Below are 20,460 nucleotides of genomic sequence, written 5' to 3'. Positions count from 1 at the left end.
CATTCAATCTGAGATTTTCTTATTTTATTTCACAATACACGTATAAATACTAGATTTGATTAACGTCTGAACAAAATTATACAAACATAATGGATTAAGGGCTACAAATCAAAGCCCGAACATGTTTTATGTGAGTCTATTTTCCATTTGTTCCAATACATAAAGGCTTTTAGATATTCACCGTTCCTTCAACAAGGGACTTAAAAATTGAATTGTATTTAATAAATAAATTTTATTAATTTATATGTATAAATTTTAAAAAATGTGGTACAAATTATATTGATTTATGTGTATCAATTTTAATAAATATAGGTATAAAATATTTTTTTTGTATAAATTTTCTGTAAATATAAGTATAAATTATTGTTAATTAAGTGCAAGTAAAAAATAATAATATTTGTTGGTCATTTAATATTGTTCCATTTACTTATTCAGCTAATCAAATCAATAAACAAAATATTGATTGTACAAATAGAAAAACACGAGTGAGTACAAAGCGCTTCCTTTATAATAAGAAGCAATTATTTTCATGCAATAATATAAACTCAATACATTACATGACAAGTAACTACTAGTGAACTCATCAGGATTTAATATCCTAATTTATGAATAACTTCATTCTTTCTTGAGCTTCTTAGTGATGGTGGCAATATACTTGCCTTGGTAGAATGCTTGCTCTAACTCAAGTTTAGTTGGTTGTCTTGATCCATCACCACCAGCATAAGTTCCGGCACCGTACGGACTGCCACCCTTCACTTCATTCATCTCGAACATGCCGCTACCGAATGTATATCCGATCGGGATAAACAGCATTCCATGATGAACTAACTGAGTGATAGCAGTGAGCCTGCCATAGATTCCACAATTTTCATATCATTATTAGTACTTCATTCATGAGTCCTATTAATTACGAAATAATCGATAATAATTTCAAAAATACTATGTGCACATCAAAATTATTTATCAAATTAGTCATTATGTATTTATAAATGAATATATATGTTTAATATGTATTTTATATTTAGACAAATATTTTTTATATATAGTTGATTTAGTAGCTGATTTTTTATACACATGTAACATGATTGTAATAGTTGAGAGTGAAATTCTTACGCTGTAGTCTCCTGTCCGCCACCTTGAGAACCGGTGCTATAGAAGATTCCAGCTGGCCTGCCAGCGAGCTGTTGTGTCTGCCATAAACTTCCAGTTGCATCTAGAAAAGATTTGAACTGAGCAGCCATCATTCCGAATCTTGTTGGGAAGCCAAACACGAAACCATCACCCTCCGGCAGCTCTTTCGGGTTAATGAGCGGTACATCGCTCTTTGGTGGTGCTCTCATTTTACCAAGTACCTCTTCCGACAAAATTTCCGGTACCTATTCGTTCATTAAAACAAATGAATATCAAACACTCTTCCATTACTAATAATGAGGTAATACTCCTGAGAATGAATTAACTTGAATATATAATATAAAATACTTAATCAAGAACATACCTGCCATAGAGTGGCCTCAACATCATCTACAGAATCAGCACCTTTTTTTATTTCTTCTGCTAATCTCTCTACATGTCCGTATAGCGAGTAATACCTGCCAATGAAATCATATAAAAAATTATTTAATTTATAACATAACAAAATGAATATTGTATTTCATCAAAGAAGATAATAATAACAATAATACAAAACTGATCCAGTAGAGAAACAAATCTAGAAAGAGGGACATAGCCCAAACATGATTAGAATTTTACAAAGCAAGTGAATTATTATAAGATATGGTAGATAAACTTTGGCAATGACATTATATGTATTGAAGAGTGCTTACACAATATAAACTTTTACAGCCATCAGGTCGTTGATCTTCAAAGGAAGTATTTATATTTATGTGTCTCTCTCTGTTTTTCTATTTATGTTATAGAAGAATGAGTTGTTGATGAATGAATGAAAGATGGGGAAGCGAAAGCCATATATATAGTTGCGTATGGGAGAGGATTATTTGATATTGATATGGTAGTTGACTAATGTATATAATTTTAAATTGCTCTAACTTCCTGATTGACGACCCTTTTTGTTTCCTTCCTTTATTTTATATTTCATGACTCCCAAAAACCACTGCTGCAAAATAAAATTGATGATGATAACATGGTGCCACGCTTACGTCGCACTAGCCTTGAACTATTTCAAAATGCAGTAGAAGTTGACAATTTTATTAGAGAAAAAATTGAATGTTTTTAAATCTATTTATTTATTGTGTGAGTTTAAAAGTAATGTGTAATTTTGATGCACTATCAAATAATTTTTTAGATAATAAATAAAATAATAATGAGGTTTTTTTATTTTGTCTTTGAACTAATCAATTTTTTTTGTAAAAAAATACCAATTATATTCTTCAGAATAATAGACATTATTGAATTCGTTACATCCTTCTGTCGATTTTCTTTTAATACATAAATTTTTGTGTGTTTCATATGTTTGAGATAGATTATATAAGGATAAAGTATATTTTTCGTCCTTGAAGTTTCACAAAAGTTTCAAAAATACCCCTAAGTTTTAATTTGTTTCGATTTTGTCCCAAAAGTTTTCGACTTGCATCAAATATATCCCTAACGGCTAATTTTTAAAAAAATTTAAGGCTAATTCAACAACAATTTCATAAGAACAACCCTCAACACAAGTAAATTAAGTATCATTTTCATGCATTATTGTTAGATTGGTCTTAAAATTTTTGAAAATTTAGCCTTAGGGGTATATTTGATGCAAATCGAAAACTTTTGGGACAAAATTGAAACAAAATAAAATTTAGGGGTATTTTTGAAATTTTCGTCAAACTTCAGAGATAAAAAATATACTTTACCCATTATATAATTTTTCTTTTAATACATAAACTTTGATTTTGAGCATATAACTTTATTTAGGTCAATAAATACATACATTTCAATTTTGAGTATATATATATATATATATATATATATATATATATATATATATATATATATATATATATATATTACAGCAAAATGTGATAATGTAAGAAAAATATTTTAGAATAGGAAAGAATAAGAGAGATTTTGAGAAGAATTAAAGGAGAGAGATAATTTTATTGACAAAATTTTTAAAAAGAAAAGATACAATTATTAATTTTTTGTTTGTCAATTACATTTTTATTAATTAAAATTAGTAGTATCAAAAAATATTTCAAATTTAATATTATCAAGAAAAATAAAAAAATTATATAATGACTAATTTGATTAATTTTTAAAATTTTAGGAATGAAAATGACTTACGTCTGAATTTTCAAAGACTATTTTGATTAAAAATAATTGTTTTACATGTCAAATGACACGTGGCACACGTGGTGTGTCACGTGTCACTGACCTGACACGTCAACTAATCATTTTGTGATACGTGACATCAATCCACTACGTCATCATCTAACTGACATAAGGACTAACGTAACTAAATTTTGTATCTTTCGAAAATAATTTTGATTAATTTTATTTTTTGATGACCAAAATAAAAATTAAAATATATTTCAAAAACGATTTTAACTATTAACTCGTATTTTGTAAGAAGACTCGGAGAAGAATATTGCAGTTAGTTTGTGAAGATTACAAACTTTTATAATTGGTTCTCATTGTCTTGTATTATTTCGGCAAACGTGGAAAAACGTAACGAAGAGAGGTGACAAACATGACTCTTGAATTGTTGACCAAGAAACTCTGGCTAACAGCAACGTAAAATAAAGATTATGGGTTTATTAATTGGTTGCAATTATTTTATATAGTAAAAAACTATCTCACACTGATACGGATACTATATGACACGAAATATGAAAATACATTAATTTTAAATTTTTATAAGATATCTAAACATATTATATATATAATAATATTTTAATATTTTATTAATATTAAAATATAAATTATTTTTTTAAATTTTATCAATATTTTTTTAAATATTTTTTATTTTAATAAATAATAATATATATTATTTTTAAAATTATTTTAAAAATATATATTAAAAATAAAATTAAATACATTGAGATAGTATTTAACTGTGTCTAAATATATTTTAAAAAATTTATTTTTTGTTAAGATACAGTTAAATATAAAAAATAAATATATTAGACTAATATCAATAAATATCGTATACAAAATGTATTTGACAATTCACCTAAAGCTTCATAAGTAAAAAAAATTGAAAATTAATCTTCATCAAAATTTAGTGTGTGCAGTATATTGTGAAATTTTGGTTTAATCCCTAAGAATTATCTAAACCAGTATTGTTAAAAAATTTATATTTTATATAGGTATTAAAACAAAAAATCACAATATGCATATTTCTTTATATCGCTATGTTAACCTTTCATATTTTGACAATATTTCTTTCTATCTTTACGTTAATAATTTTAACTTCTTTTAAATACTATGCATAATCATTTTTTTTACAAAAAAAAATAATTACTACTAAATCACTCAATATTTTATATTTATTTTTTTTTAAAGTGGCGATAATAAAAGTTCAATTTAAAAAGGTAAGTATACTACTTGTTAGAATATAATGAGGATCAATTAGGATCAATTAGTATATCTTAATATTTATTATAGGAGATTACGTTTTTATTATTACGATTCTCTTAGTACATATAAACACCCTTTTATATTGTATCATTTTAGACAACATTTTTTATAAATATTTTTTATTATAAACACTCTTTATTATACTCAATAATACACACATTATTCTTTCAGTTTAATCTCTTGTTTCTAACACTATTCAAATATTTCATACAAAAATACTATATACATAATAAAAATCAGTTATTAATATATATATATATATATATATATATATATATATATATATATTGTTTAACTTATTTTTAGTTTATATTTTAAAATTTTTATTTTCATCTAATATTATCATATCTCATGCATGATGTATACTAGTTTTTTTTTTAATTGTTTTTTGTTTTCATATGTAACAATAGTTATAGATTAAGATGCATTTGATATAACCAATAATCTCGTCCATATTATTATTATTATTTTCAATTATTATTATTCGGATCCATTCAGCAATCAGCAATCAGTACCAACATGATGGCCGTTCATCTGTCTGACTTTTGAATTTGTACTCTATAGAATATAATATTGGGAACAAGACGGCTACACGTGGAAAAAGTCCAACATGCCCAAAGGAGCGAGGGGCTGCTTAGATTTTTGGTTTGCCTCCTAACCAATACACCAGTGAACATAAGATATTAGTTAACAAACACCCAAAGGAAAGAGGCAATAATTTTCCCAAAAAGTGTATGTTTCTTCCTCCACCCTACTTTTTAACCATAAAGAACTTGATGGGGGGATATATTATGATACGAAATCCGAAAATAATGATGAAAATGAATATAGGGCCGTGGATTTTTATTTCTGCGTTCATGGTCGGATTCGTATTTGCATATTCGCAGTAAATATTTGCATTCGATCAAAAAATTGCGGATTCGATTTGATCCGCACTCTTTACGGATCGGATTGCGGATATTTGCTCTATATCCGTAGATCTGCACAATAATAATTATATATATATATGGTATTATATTTACTTGTTTGTATATTTTAGTTAATAATTATTATTCATATATTGTATTATTTTATTTTTGTTATTTAAGAAAAATTTGGTTAAAAATATTTTAGGAATAAATAAGTTTAAAAGTGTGAAAAAAATATTTTTATTGAATTTTTTACATAGAAATATGATTAAAAAGAGAAAGTTCAACTATGCGAATATATCCGATATCCGATATCCGATATCCGATCCGATCTGCATATTTGTGAATCAGATTGGATCCGACACAAAAAACGCAGATATTATATCCGATCTAGTTCGATGAAAATTATACAAATCGAATCGAATTTTCAACCATATCCAATCGAATCCGATCCACGTACATCCCTATTTCTACTTAAATGTGAGAATGTGAGATCACTACTATTTAATATTTGTTTTGGTATAACAGTAAATTAATATGTATTGGTACGGAAAAAAATGGACACACAAAAATGAACACGTGAATATTATTTTGATTAATTGTATAAAATGACTGTAGTATCATTTTTAATTTTCTCACAAAATATTCTTTTAGTTCATTTAAAAAAAAAATTGTCGTTTTAGTTCATTTTTAAAGGACAAAATAAAATTTGAGTTAATTTTGTTTAATAATATTATTCCAAATAATAAAATTTGATTTTAAAGTAACAAAAATACACTTTTAGTTAATTCTTATTCTAAAATACACCATTAAGAATTAATTTAAAAAGCCACTACATACCCTTTTGAGGATTAAATTTAAAAACGCTAAATTCAGAATTAATTTTGTTTACTTGTATATAAAACTTGAAAATTTGATTTAAAAAAAACTAATACAACTTTTTTGTTAATTTTAAAAGGTCTAAAATACCCTTTTCAGCATTAAGGTTCTTTGATTATGTTAGAAACTAAATATACATTAGATTTTGATTATAAAAGGACTAAAATGACCATTTTGTTAATAAAAAAAAACAAAACAAAAATCCCTTTTATAGTTATTTTATAAACACTAAAATACTCCTTTAGAATTAAGGTGGTTTGATTTGTACTACAAATTACAGATTGAATTTAGTTTTGAAAAGACTAAAATACCCTTTCTTGTTTAATTGTATTGAAATTTTAAATTTTATTTTAAAATGACTATTAACAATTTGGTCAATTTTCAAAGACACAAATATTCTTTTCGTCAAAAATCATTTTAGAAAACTAAAATATTGTTGCAAACTTTGTTTAAATGAATTAGAAATTAGAAATTTGAATTTTGATTTTAAAATACTAAAATATCCTTCCATCAAATTTTACAATACTGAAATATCCCGTTTAGGATTATTTTTAAAGACTAAAAATTCCTTTTTAGATTAATGTTATTTTTAGAAAGTAAAAGTTAGAATTTTAAAAGACTAAAGCACTCTTTTGGTTAATTTTAAATAGACTAAAATACTCCTTTTAAACTCAAGGTTGTTTAGTTTATTTAGAAACTATAAATTTGAACTTAAATTTAAAATGATTAAAATACTCTCTTTGTATTAAATTTAAAAAAGAGTATAATACCCTTTTAGGATTAAGGTTGTTTAATTGTGTTAAAAATTAGAAAGACTTAAATAAATTTTTTCTCCTATATACTCAAGAGAACAATTTGGACATTCAAACACAAATATATATATAAATTTTATAATGCCTAACGATGTTATTACTAAAGCATGCACAAAGAAGATCAAGAAGAATTTTAAAAACTTTGCAATACTCATACAAAAATATTAATTGCTAGCCCCAAAAAAAAAAAAAAAGAATTAAGTCCATTGGGCTAAATTTAGAGAACAAGAAACTCAAGAATTCATCTCAAGTTCAGTGGGCTAAATTGAGATGCAAGTTCAAAATTAAAATTAAAATTAAAATTGATTTTGATTCTTATTTTTTGTTCAAATTTCAAGTAGAATATATAGTTTAGATTTAATTTTATTTTCTTTTGGCCTTATCAAAATATTTTATTTAGTTTTAATTTTTTTTAGCATGTATATCTTTAGAAATTTAAAATTTAAATCAAATCAAACCAAATCTAATTTAAACAAATTAGCATATCTTTAGAAGGATTTACAATATTGATGTTCTTGAATGAAGCTTTAGTCCGTTTTTTCATTATCACAATAATGAATAATCACATGTGAAATTTTTTTCATAAGAGATTTTGAAAACACCTTTCACATGCCTTTTTTGAGATAACTCATAAATAATGAATTTCATATGAGCATGACTAAACTTCTTGTGCCACAACTATTTGTTGTTAACAATTGAGGACAGACATCTTACATTTAGATATAATAGGTCTTCAAGGTATAATTGAAAGAGTCTAGCAGCGGAAACGACACAAATGTCCAACACAAGAACAATATGGAAGCACTCACAACACAATATGACAGCAACTATAACAAGCAAATATAGCAAGTAAAGTAATAACAAGAACACACCAAGATTTTAACGTGGAAAACCCCCCTCAATGTGAGAGGTAAAAACTACGGGTCGTCCAGACCAATGAAATAGCTCTACTATAATCAAATGAGGTACAAGAGAGTCTCAAACAAAGCACAAAAATGTGCAAATAACCAGCCAAAACATCAATGCACCAAAGCTTACAAATAATAGGCAAGAAGATGAAATATACCCAAAAAACAGAGCTGATGTCGAAGCCAATTTCTCCCTCTGTAGACCTCCAATTAAAATCTCCACCGTTCAAAATAAAGAACAAGATATGAAGAATCTATAGTTTAAATTTCACGTCGATCCAACGGTGAAATAATGAGAAACTGCCGTTCCAAAATTTTTGCTCTGTGTAAAAACGGGAAACCTAATTTCTCTCTTGCGAAACCAATTTCTTCTACTGCAAATCTCCAATCAACATCTTCACCGATCAGAATGAAGAACAAGATGATAGAAACATTTAGTTTAAATTACAAGCCGATCCAACGGTGAACAACTGAGAAACTTCTATTTGAAATTTACTGCTTTGGGCAAAAATGGAAATTCTATTTTTTCCTCTTCTCTCTCACTTGGTGGCTATTCTCTCTCTCTCAAAAAACCTCAAAAAACTGAATTAGGGTTGTGACACTAGGGTGCAAGAATACACCCCCAAAATGTTGGGCTTGGGCCTCACAAAGGAGAGAAAAACCCAACAAATCTCCCCCTTCTCGACTAGGTGGAGGCCCTCGCCATTCCGGCGATCAAACAACATGTTTCAAATTTTTCTCTTGACAATGCTTTTGTCATCATATCAACACCATTGTCATCAGTGTGAACTTTCTCAAGTTCTAACAACTTGGAATCTAACACATCCCGTATCCAGTGATACCTAATATCGATATGTTTAGATCTTAGATGAAAAGTAGAATTCTTGGCAAGATGAATAGCACTTTGGCTATCACACAACAAGACATAACGGTATTGCTTAAAACCAAGTGCTGCAAGAAACTTCTTCATCCACAACAACTCTTTATATGCTTCAGTTGCTGTAATAAACTCTGCATCTGTGGTAGAAAGTGCAACACACTTCTATAGCCTTGATTGCCATGAAATAGCTCCCCCTGCAAACTTGACCAAATAACCTGAAGTAGACTTTCGAAAATCAATATTTTCTGCCATGTCTGCATCAGTAAAGCCAACTAGCAAAGGTTTCTCACCACCAAAACTCAAACTCAAGTTAGTTGTACCTTTGAGATATCTCATAATCCATTTAACAGCATTCCAATGTTCTTTACCTGGATTAGAGAGAAAACGACTCACTGTACCAACTGCATGAGCAATGTCTGGTCTAGTACACACCATAGCATACATCAAGCTTCCAACAGCTGAGGCATAAGGAATTTCATCCATTGCTTATTTCTCCTCATCAGTGGTTGGACACTGCTTGGTACTCAACTTAAAATGAGGAGCAAAAGAACTAGCAACACATTTTGCATCATTCATGCCAAACCTTTGAAGCACCTTCTTTATGTACTTCTCCTGTGACAAATAAAGCTTCTTGGAATCTCTATAACGAGTAATAGTCATGCCCAAAATCTGTTTGGCAGGACCCAAGTCCTTCATAGTAAAGAACCTGCTCAACTGTTTCTTCAACTCATTAATCCTCAAAGCATTCTTGCCCACAATCAAAATATCATCCACATAAAGCAAAAGAATGATAAAATCATCATCAGAAAATTTTTGCACAAATATACAATGATCTGAAGTTGTCTTACGGTAACCATGCTCCCACATAACAGATTCAAACTTCTTGTACCACTGTCTTGGAGCTTGCTTCAACCCATAAAGACTCTTCTTAAGCTTGCACACAAAATCTTTCTTTCCTTTAACAACAAAGCCCTCCGGTTGCTCCATGTAGATCTCCTTATCTAAATCACCATGAAGAAAAGCTGTCTTCACATCCGTTTGCTCAATCTCCAAATCAAGAGACGCTGCTAATCCAAGCACAGCACGAATGGATGACATCCTCACAATAGGAGAAAAGATCTCTTTATAATCAATACCTTTTCTCTGGCTAAAACCTCTAACAACCAATCTAGCCTTATACCGAGGCTTAGAATTGTGTTCTTCATTCTTGATTCTGAATACCCATTTGTTCTTCAAAACTCGCATACCCTTCGGTAGCTTCACCAACTCATAGGTATCATTCTCAAGCAAGGACTTCATTTCTTCTTGCATAGCTTCAAGCCATTGAGCTTTGCTTTCATCTTCAACAGCCTCTCCAAAGCATTCAGGTTCTCCCCCATCAGTCAACAAAACAAACTCATGTGGAGAATACCTTGATGAAGGCTTCCTCTCTCTTGTAGACTTTCTGAGTGAATTTGCAGGAATTTCCAAAGCTGGTTCTTCATCTTGATCATCATCACCAACTTCATCAAGTATCGGATCAACTGTTCCATCTTCACCTGCACTTGTATCATGCTCATTATTTTGAGCTTCAACTCTACCATCTTCTACCATAGGCATAGAGGGAGTAATATCCAAGTCAGAAAAATCATCACTAGGCTGAACCATTGGCTTCTCCGCATGATCAACATCCTTCAATGTTTGGTCTTCAACAAAGACAACATCTCTACTCCGAATCACCTTCTTGTTAATAGGATCATAAAATCTGTAACCAAACTCATCTATGCCATAGCCAATAAAAATACACTGCCTAGTCTTTACATCAAGTTTAGATCTCTCATCTTTAGGAATATGAACAAAAGCTTTACATCCAAAGACTCTTAAATGATCATAAGAAACATCTTTACCCGACCATACCTTCTCTGGCACTTCAAATTGCAAGGGAACACATGGTGTCCGGTTCAAGACATGAACAACAGTGCTCAAAGCTTCACCCCAAAAGGATTTTGCCAATCCAGATTGTGACAACAAGTACCTAACTCTTTCAACCAGTGTTCTGTTCATCCTTTCAGCCAAGCCATTCAACTGAGGAGTCTTTGGAGGAGTCTTCTGATGTCTTATACCATGCTCTTTACAATAAGCATCAAATGGACCTGAGTACTCACCACCATTGTTAGTACGAATGCATTTCAACTTCTTCCCAGTTTCTCTTTCAATAGAAGCTTGAAATTGCTTGAACACATTCAAAACTTGATCTTTGGTCTTCAAAGTGTAAACCCATAATTTCCTAGAATGATCATCAATAAAGGTTACAAAATAGATAGACCCTCCAAGTGTTTTTGTCTTCATCGGCCCACATACATCAGAATGCACCAAGTTAAGTATCTCTGGCTTCCTTGAAGGTGGATGGCTCTTGAAAGAAACCCTGTTTTGTTTCCCAGCAAAGCAATTATTGCACTTTTGCAAAGCAACCTTACAACCAGATAAAAGATTCCTCTTGGATAACATATTCATACCTTTCTCACTCATATGACATAATCTCTTATGCCATAAATCAGTTTCATCAACAAACTCAGCAGCATTAACAACATCTTTCATAATCTTTGCTTGAGTTAAATAAAGAGTAGAGTGTCTTGTACCTCTAGCAACAACCATGGAACCCTTGGTGAGCTTCCAGCTATCACGAGAAAATGAGCTATCCAAGTCTTCATCACACAACTTACCAACAGGAAGTAAGTTCAACCAAATATCTGGAACATGTTTCACACGCTTCAAAGTCAATTTGGTACTGTTGGAGGTTTCTAAGTAAACCTGTCCAACACCAGCACATTTTGTAACACCTTGATGAGCCATTTTCACATCACCAAAATCACCAGGAGTATAGGACGTAAACAAATCCCTTCTAGATGTAACATGAATAGAAGCACCGCTATCAATCACCCAACTAGTGCTATTATCAACAAGGTTAACAGATTCAAACTCCTCAACAACAAGAAAATCATCATGAGTTACATTAACCTTGTCTTCCTTGTTACCATCATCTTTATTTGTGCTCTTGTCTTTACTTGCCTTGACTTTCTCCTTCTTTAGCTGCCAACAAAATCTCTTCACATGTCCCTTTTGACCACAATGATGACACTCAATATTCTTATACTTTCCTCGAGACTTGCTTCTGCTTTGATCTCTACCTTTAGGACCTCGACTTTTGCTTCTCCCCCTAGACTCAGAAACAAGAACATCTGAATGTGTAGTCGATGTACCTTGTGACTTTCTTCTCATCTCTTCATTCAAAATACTGCTCTTGGCAAGATCCATAGAGATTACATCATCAGGAGCAGAATTGGACAATGACATTCTGAGAATTTTCCACGAGTCTGGTAAGGAGCCAAGAAGTAACAATCCTTGAACCTCTTCATCAAACTTGATGCCCATGGAAGATAACTGATTCATAATTCCTTGGAAATTGTTCAAATGATCTGTCATTGATGTCCCATATGTATACTTCAAAGCCAACAACTGCTTGATCAAAAACATCTTGTTATTCCCAGTTTTTCGAGCATACAACTGTTCAAGTTTAATCCAAAGGTCCGAGCATGTGTCTCTCCAATAATATGGTTCAACACATTATCGTCAACCCACTGCCTAATATATCCACAGACTTGTCTATGCAACAAAGTCCAATCATCATCAGACTTATCATTAGGCTTCTCTGTACCAAAAACTGGTTGATGAAAATTTTTGACATAAAGCAAATCTTCCGTCTTTGACTTCCACAAATCATAATTAGGACCATTAAGAGTGGTCATCCTACTAGTATTAGTATTAGCTTCCATTGTTCACAGAATCACAAGTCCAGAAAAATACCAACAAGCTCTAATGCCAGTATGAAAGAGCCTAGCAGCGGAAATGACACAAATTTCCAACACAAGAACAATATGGAAGCACTTACAACACAATATGGCAACAACTATAACAAGCAAATATAGCAAGTAAAGCAATAACAAGAACACACCAAGATTTTAACGTGGAAAACCCCCTCAATGTGAGAGGTAAAAACCACGGATCGTCCAGACCAATGAAATAGCTTCACTATAATCAAATGAGGTACAAGAGAGTCTCAAACAAAACACAAAAATGTGCAAATAACCAGCCAAAACATCAATGCACCAAAGTGTTGTTACAAGTGTGAGGAGTGTTGAAGTTAGTCCCACATCAAAGAAAGCATGGAAGAGTGAGGAGTTTATAAGATGAGAGACCCATTAACTTAACACCTTAAGGTTTTGAGTTGGATGTGGTGTCTTCTCATCTTATGTTTTCTCACTTGATTCTTCCCCGAAGTCTCCCCGGTGGTCGAGAGCTCTCCACGTTTGGCCCAACACAAAGATTACAAATAATAGGCAAGAAGATGAAATATACCCAAAAAATAGAGCTGATGTCGAAGCCAATTTCTCCCTCTGCAGACCTCCAATTAAAATCTCCACCGTTCAGAATGAAGAACAAGATGTGAAGAATCTACAGTTTAAATTTCACGTCGATCCAACGGTGAAAGAATGAGAAACTGCCGTTCCAAAATTTTTGCTCTGTGTAAAAACGGGAAACCTAATTTCTCTCTTGCGAAACCAATTTCTCCTACCGCAAATCTTCAATCAACATCTTCACCGCTTTGGGCAAAAACGGAAATTTTATTTTTTCCTCTTCTCTCTCACTTGGTGGCTATTCTCTCTCTCTCTCTCAAAAAACGTCAAAAAACTAAATTAGGGTTGTGACACTAGAGTGCAAGAATACACCCCCAAAATGTTGGGTTTGGGCCTCACAAAGGAGAGAAAAATCCAACAATAATAATACATAAGTAGCGTCCACTCTTTTAGTAGTGAGAATAGTAGAGTTATTTGCTTTGTTAATAACTTCTCATTGATCAATATCAAATACTACTTTGTAACCTTGATCACAGAATTGAATGATACTGAGCAGATTGTAAGTCAAATCATCTACTAAAAGAATATTTGAGATAAGGTGAGAATAACCCAAATTAGCTTGGGTTCCAGTTGACTAGTTTTTAAATTGTTATTGAGGTTTTTGATAATCTATCTTTTCAGGATTCTTACGATTCCTCTTTTAAAGTTTCTTAAATAGCTTCTTCTTGATTTTATAGCCATTTTGTTTCTTGAACTAGGAACACTGATGTGTGTCATGTCCAAGTTTATAGCATATTTGGCGAAATTTCTCATTATTAGTTTCAACATATCGTAGACCAAACTTTTAAAGATATAGTCTTTGACTACCAAGTATTAGATCTATATTCTTGAGACATTTAACCATTTTTCTATGTTAGCAGTGAGAACTTTATTAACTCACCAGCTCATAAATCTCTCTTTTTTTAGCCATACTATCTTTATGTGATAACTTCTGAGATTGTTCTTCCTGAGATTTTTTCTTATGAGTTTCCATTTTAGGAATTCATGTCTTCTGAAGTTTAGAAGCATATATCTAACTTTTAATGGACTCGTTGGTAGCTATAAGTTCTAGATGTCCTTTTCTAAGAACAATTATCTCATAAATTAGTTATGTGTTTTTCTCTTTCAAAAAATCATTTATTTTTTGTAGATCCTCATATTTATATCAGATTTAGTTGATATTAGAAGATTCAATTTTCTAAGTCATTTGAGCTTAAAGTATGCCTTAGATATCTCTTGAAAATTTTTCAAGAGTTCCTCATACAAAATATATAGTTTAGAAAATGAAAGCTCAATATCAAAGATTATTACCATTTGTTCTGACTCACAAGCAGCCTTAAAGTGCATGATGACAATATTGTGCAGATCTCTGTCATTCTCAGCATCATCTTCTAAGACCATTTTCAGTAGGGAACTCATCTCATTCCCTATTTATGGCCCACCTGTCATAAAAAGTAACTCCACGTCAGTTTTTGTGTCATAAACGGTAAATAGGAACTCAAAGTATCTCTCTCTTCTCCATTAGAAGGAACTAACTTTAGTCCTTATTATGGTCTCACTTAATTAATTAATTAAAGTAATTAAAATTAATATATTTACTATTTTTTACAATAATATTTTTTAAATTTATAAATTCAAAAATAATTTATTGTTAAAAATATTAATAATAAAAAATTATATATAAAAATAATACACAATATATAATCAAGATTATATTAATTTATAAAATTACTTAATATAAACAAATATAGTTAAGCTCTATAATTTTGTAATGTGGTTAGTATTCTAAATTTTATAAATAAAAATAAACACACTAAAAAATTATTTTATAATGTGTAAAAAATTAAATTTATTTTTTATGTAAATAAATTTAATTAATTATAATTTAATATAATTTTTTATATTAATTATGATTTAAATAATTAATATAAATTATTAATATAATAAAAATATAATTATTTATTAAAATTAATTATGATTTAATTATTTTAATAATATTAATTATAATTTAATATAATTATTTAAATAATAATTATATTAAATAATTAAATTATAATTAATTAATTATTATATTAGTTAATTTAATTAATTAATTAATTATAATTTAATTATTTAATATAATTATTTAATTAATTATTATTTAAAAATAACTTGCCACATGGCAAGTTATCATTGGTGATATAGAGTCTCTATGAGAAGGAACTTTTTCTTTTTTATCCTTGTGCAAAGACCGATTCACTATTCTCTCCAATGATCTGAGTCCCTCTGTGTCAGAAAAAAGTAAGGAAATGACTCACCATTGGAGTTGCTCTAAGAATAAGTCCAATGCATGAGTCCCAATTCTACTTTTTCTGACACAACGAAACCCTTACTGTTGGAGAAAATGAAGAGAAGGTCCCCACACAGATTTCAAGAGAAACCAGGCCTTCTGAACGGGGACTATGAGATGGCCAATAATAACTTGTCTTTTAAATAAATAATTATATAAAATTTTAATTAATTATATTAAATAATTATATTATAATAAATAATTATATTAAATAATTATATAATAATTAATTATATTTTTATTTAATTAATAATTTATATTAATTATTTAAATAATAATTAAATCGTAATTAATTTATTAATAATTAAAATAATTAATTAGATTAAATAATTAAATTTTTATTTAATTAATAATTTATATTATTATATTAAATTAGCCATTGTAAAACTAGTCGTTGTAAAATTAGCCGTTGGAAATTAGCCGTTATTATATTACTGTTATTATTAATAAATTAATATTTTGTTACTCATATACCACTTAGATACGCTTCTATTTTCACACTTTCTACTACTCTTCTTCATCTTCTTCCAAGTTTACGAAATCAAAGTTCTGTTAATATTATGTTTTGTTCGGAAAAATGGATCCAAACTAACTCAACTCTTTCTTTAATTACTTAAAAAACTTTTCTCAAATTCCAAATACCCAACAATCTCAAATCTCAAACTCTCAAGCCCCAAATCAAAACTTCACACTACCGAATACATTTCAAAATCCAAATCCATAAAAATAGTTCTAATTTCAATTTTTAAGCTCCTTATAATAATCAATTTCTTATATTCCAACCGCAAAATCAAAATTCACAAACACCACATTTTCTATTTTCATCCATATTTAACCCCTCTATCGAAAATGTTACTCCAACTTCTTTGCCGTTTCCAACTCAATTCAATGCATCAAGACATAACTCATTTGGTGTTGGTGGCTCTTCTAACCCATCCTCTCAGACTCCTATACAATCTAGTCCAAATTCGCAATATTCAGATTTTGCAAACCGTCGTGGATTAGATGCTATCGACCTCAATGATGATGATATTGAAGATCGGAGGCAAGATAGTATTCAACACTGGCATTGGAAAGAGGATGAGATGTTGATCAGTGCATAGTTAAATGTTTTAACTGACCCTATAGTTGGTACCGATCAAAAAGAGGAAACATTTTGGAGTCGAATTCATAGCTACTATGTAGAATTTTGCTCCGACATGACAAGGGGGGTAGTTGCATGTAAGAAACGATGGTATAAGATCAACAAGGCTGTTGCACAATTTGCTGGTTGCTACGATCAAGCTAGTCGAAACATAAGGAGTGGTTCGAACGCTGATGATATAAAGGAGTTGGCCTATAAACTTTATTCCACAAATTATGGTCAAAAATTCACTTTTTAGAGGCATTGGAACATGCTTAGGTTGGAGCAAAAATGGAGAAGCCAACTACCTACACAGAGTGGCGGCTCAAAGAGAACCAAGGTTAGTGCAACTGGAGCATACTCATCCTCATCAAACCCATAAACACCATTGGCTGACGAACCCGGTGTGGACCTCCCGTTTGCCCACAAGGATCAAAGAAGAGCAAGCAAAAAGGTAAGAAAAAAACACAAATATCTGAAGATTTTAGAGAAAAAAATCATCGATTGTTAAAAAATTATCTCTCATGGAAGATATTAAGAATGTCAGAGAAAAGGAACTAATGGATAGGGAAAAAGAAAGAGAAGAGGAGAGGGAACATAGAGCAAAGATTATGGCAATCAAAGAGAAGGAGTTACAAATTCAAGCGGCAATGAAAGAACAAGAATTACAAGCTCAAGCGGCAATGAAGGAACAAGAATTACAAACTCAGAGGTATATTAAAGAAATGGAGATAAAAGCAAAAGAAAGGGAAATGGAAAGGATGGCCAAGGAAAGGGAAAGAGAAATGGATATGCAAATACTTACTGTTGACACGCCTATAATGAGTGAAAAACGACGAGCTCTTCATGAGATTGCATGTGAGAAAATAATCGCCAAGTGGTTTACTTAATGGTTCCTTGTATTCGTAGAGTTATGTAGTATGTTCTTATTTTTATTGCGTATTACTGTTATGTGATGTAGTTTCTGGTTCAAATAACGATATCAACGTGTTAGATCGTTCTCCAGTGTTCGATGATATTCTAAATGACCGTGCTCCGGAGGTAAATTATACTATTAATGGTAATAATTATACTATGGGATACTATTTAGCAGATGGTATTTATCCGGAATGAGCCACGTTTGTCAAATCAATCTCAAAGCCACAAGGGGAGAAACGCAAGTTATTTGCACAATACCAAGAAGGGCAAAGAAAAGATGTGGAGCGAGTATTCGGAGTGTTGCAAGCACGCTTTGCAATTATACGTGGTCCAGCTCGTTTTTGGAAAAAGAAGAAGCTTGCCAACATAATGAGAGCTTGTATTATATTGCATAATATGATTGTTGAGGATGAAAGAGACACGAGTTAATACTCAAATTGGCCCCTGATATTTGACCCCCGACTCAATTTAGCCCTCAAGGTTTCAATTGACTCTAACTGTACCCTGAAATTTTGACCCGAGCCTCAAATTGGCCCTTCTGGCGTTTTCCGTCACCGAAAAGCTAACCTATCAATTTTGGTTGACACCTGGCACCCTTGCAGTTAGATGACATGGCAAAATGTTTGAAGGCATCAATTTAACCCCTTAAAATTTTAAATAAAACCTAGAAGTCCCAATTTTTCCAAATCGCAAGAGTGTCTCCAAAAGTTGAGAAGAATGTTGAGAAGCAGCAGCCAAGGCTCAGGTAGCTCTAGTAGAGCTCGTTCGCATGGTGGCTGGGTGAAAAACGCACACCGTGACAGAGGTGACAGAGGTGGAAAGGTTCTGCATTGGTGTGGTTGTGGGTTGCGTCCTATTCTTCGGTGGTCTGGGACGGATTCCAATCCAGAAAGACCATTCTATGGATGCTCTAACTATAATGTGAGTTGGTTGAATTGTTGTAAGTTGATTGTGTGTCTTATTTCTCAAATACTTGTTGGTTTTGTAGTTGTTCTTACTCTCAATTTTTTTTTTGGATTTTTGGTGTTGTAGACTATCGGTAAGAGATAGTGCGGGTTTTTTAAATGGGCAAATGTTGAAGAAGAAGAAGTCATAGTTGGCAGAAATGAAAGTTCAGTTAGTGAAGATCATTGAAAAATATCTCTGGGATGAAAAATTAGTGCAGTTGAAGCTGAAATTAGAATATTAAAATTGTGGAATATTATCTTGTCTGTGTTTGTTATTATTTTTAGAATTGTGATTGTAGCTTATGGATTAGGTGAGATAAAATATATGTAACTGTGATGTCAGTTATGTGAATGAAGCATTGTTATGTATTTAATGACAAAATAGAAATGGAATTTTATGTTCTCTTGGTAATGATATATCTTGTAAAAATTCTTTAAAACTGAGATTATACAAAATAGGAGGTATAACTTATGACCAAATAAGTATCAGAAGAGTATAGTTTGATCAAATCAGTCAAACTGTTATGTGTCTGTATATGAAGATAAGATCAGGAGCTGGCTCTGATAATTATATATGTAGTATACACTTCTATTAATGACAAAAAATATCTAATAGAACCTTTTGTGGTTCTTGCACTTGACAAAGGACCCACAAATAAGTAATTCATAAAATAATTCATAGTCATTAATCATTGTCAATATCACAGCATTAGCAATAGCAGTATCTGTATCATACTTCAAATACCCTAGATAACATAGTTTCAAATATCCTAAACCAAAACAGATTACTCTATATAACATAGTAACAAAATATCAAAAGAGCATAGTTTGATCAAATTCTCTCTACAAAATATATTCTACATAACTTCTAGTCAACATTGCAGCTTGTCAGGCCTTGTGACTTGTTGTGGAGGTGGAGGTGGGTCTGATGGAGGGACCTAGTGAAATTGTTAACAGAATTAGTGACCAATACAACCCAATAAAAATCAAGCAATATATTATCAAATAGTATCAATCAATTGGATCTACCCAACATTTACTCATGTATTATAAACCAATACAAACTAGTTAACATTTAATCAAATATTAGAAACCAATCACTACCTGTTCTTGATTTTCTGGCTGTGAGTAAATGGGTTGGGTGAGTTCAATCTCTGAAGCATTTGCATCATCAACAGCTTGCCCTGGTGCTAATGGAACATTTTCATTAATCTCAGCAGCTTGGGTGTTAGTAGTAGCAGCATTTGCTGGATCTCTAGTCTCTCCAGTCTTAGAACCTTTCTCTTTTGCAACAACAGCTGCTGCTGTATTAACAAGGGCACTAGCAAGGTCATCAGCTTTCCTATGAGCACAACTTCTCTTTGTATGCCCTCTCATAGCAAGTATGAATTGATTATACAAATACATTTACTAATCACAGTCCTCACAGCAAGTATGAATTGATTATACAAATAAATCTTTTTAATCATAGTCATCACAATATATATGAGGTTAATTATACAAATACATTTACTCATTTATCTTTTGCATGTCTGACATAAAAGTCCATTTGTTAGCTATGTAGTCACCCAAGTCATCAAGCAGCAGGTCCAAAGACCACCTCCAATTCTCTTTATTCTCAACATCAACAATTGCCCACACAATTGGATATATATGGTTGTTGGCGTCCTGAGCCACTGCGGAGAGTATTTGTCCACCAAACCGAGTCTTCAAGAAGGCTCCGTCGAGTCCGATCAGTGGGCGGC

The 20,460-nt window shown here is 31.1% G+C and overlaps 1 protein-coding gene across 1 annotated transcript; it reads right to left on the bottom strand.

The window, feature by feature from the left end:
• Window positions 1-422: 422 nt before the first annotated feature.
• On the bottom strand, window positions 423-1,935 carry LOC130967467 (probable NAD(P)H dehydrogenase (quinone) FQR1-like 1). Its single transcript, XM_057892332.1, has 4 exons — window positions 1,824-1,935; window positions 1,496-1,589; window positions 1,114-1,376; window positions 423-847 (listed from the first exon to the last, which is right to left on the bottom strand). The coding sequence occupies exons 1-4, from the start codon at window positions 1,844-1,846 to the stop codon at window positions 616-618; spliced, it is 612 nt and encodes a 203-aa protein (XP_057748315.1). The 5' UTR covers window positions 1,847-1,935; the 3' UTR covers window positions 423-615.
• Window positions 1,936-20,460: the final 18,525 nt, after the last annotated feature.

The sequence above is a fragment of the Arachis stenosperma genome, chromosome 3, assembly GCF_014773155.1.
Source record: "Arachis stenosperma cultivar V10309 chromosome 3, arast.V10309.gnm1.PFL2, whole genome shotgun sequence".
NCBI lineage: Eukaryota > Viridiplantae > Streptophyta > Magnoliopsida > Fabales > Fabaceae > Arachis > Arachis stenosperma.
The sequence above is the reverse complement of the archived record's forward strand: the minus strand, read 5'-3'. Positions and strand labels throughout refer to the sequence as shown.

Coding starts and splice junctions, on each gene's coding strand:
- LOC130967467 (XM_057892332.1), bottom strand. CDS start 1,846: ATGGCTGTAAAAGTTTATATTGT. Junction 1,377..1,495: donor TTGAGGCCACTCTATGGCAG/GTATGTTCTTGA, acceptor ATGAACGAATAG/GTACCGGAAATTTTGTCGGA. Junction 848..1,113: donor GGCGGACAGGAGACTACAGC/GTAAGAATTTCA, acceptor AATCTATGGCAG/GCTCACTGCTATCACTCAGT.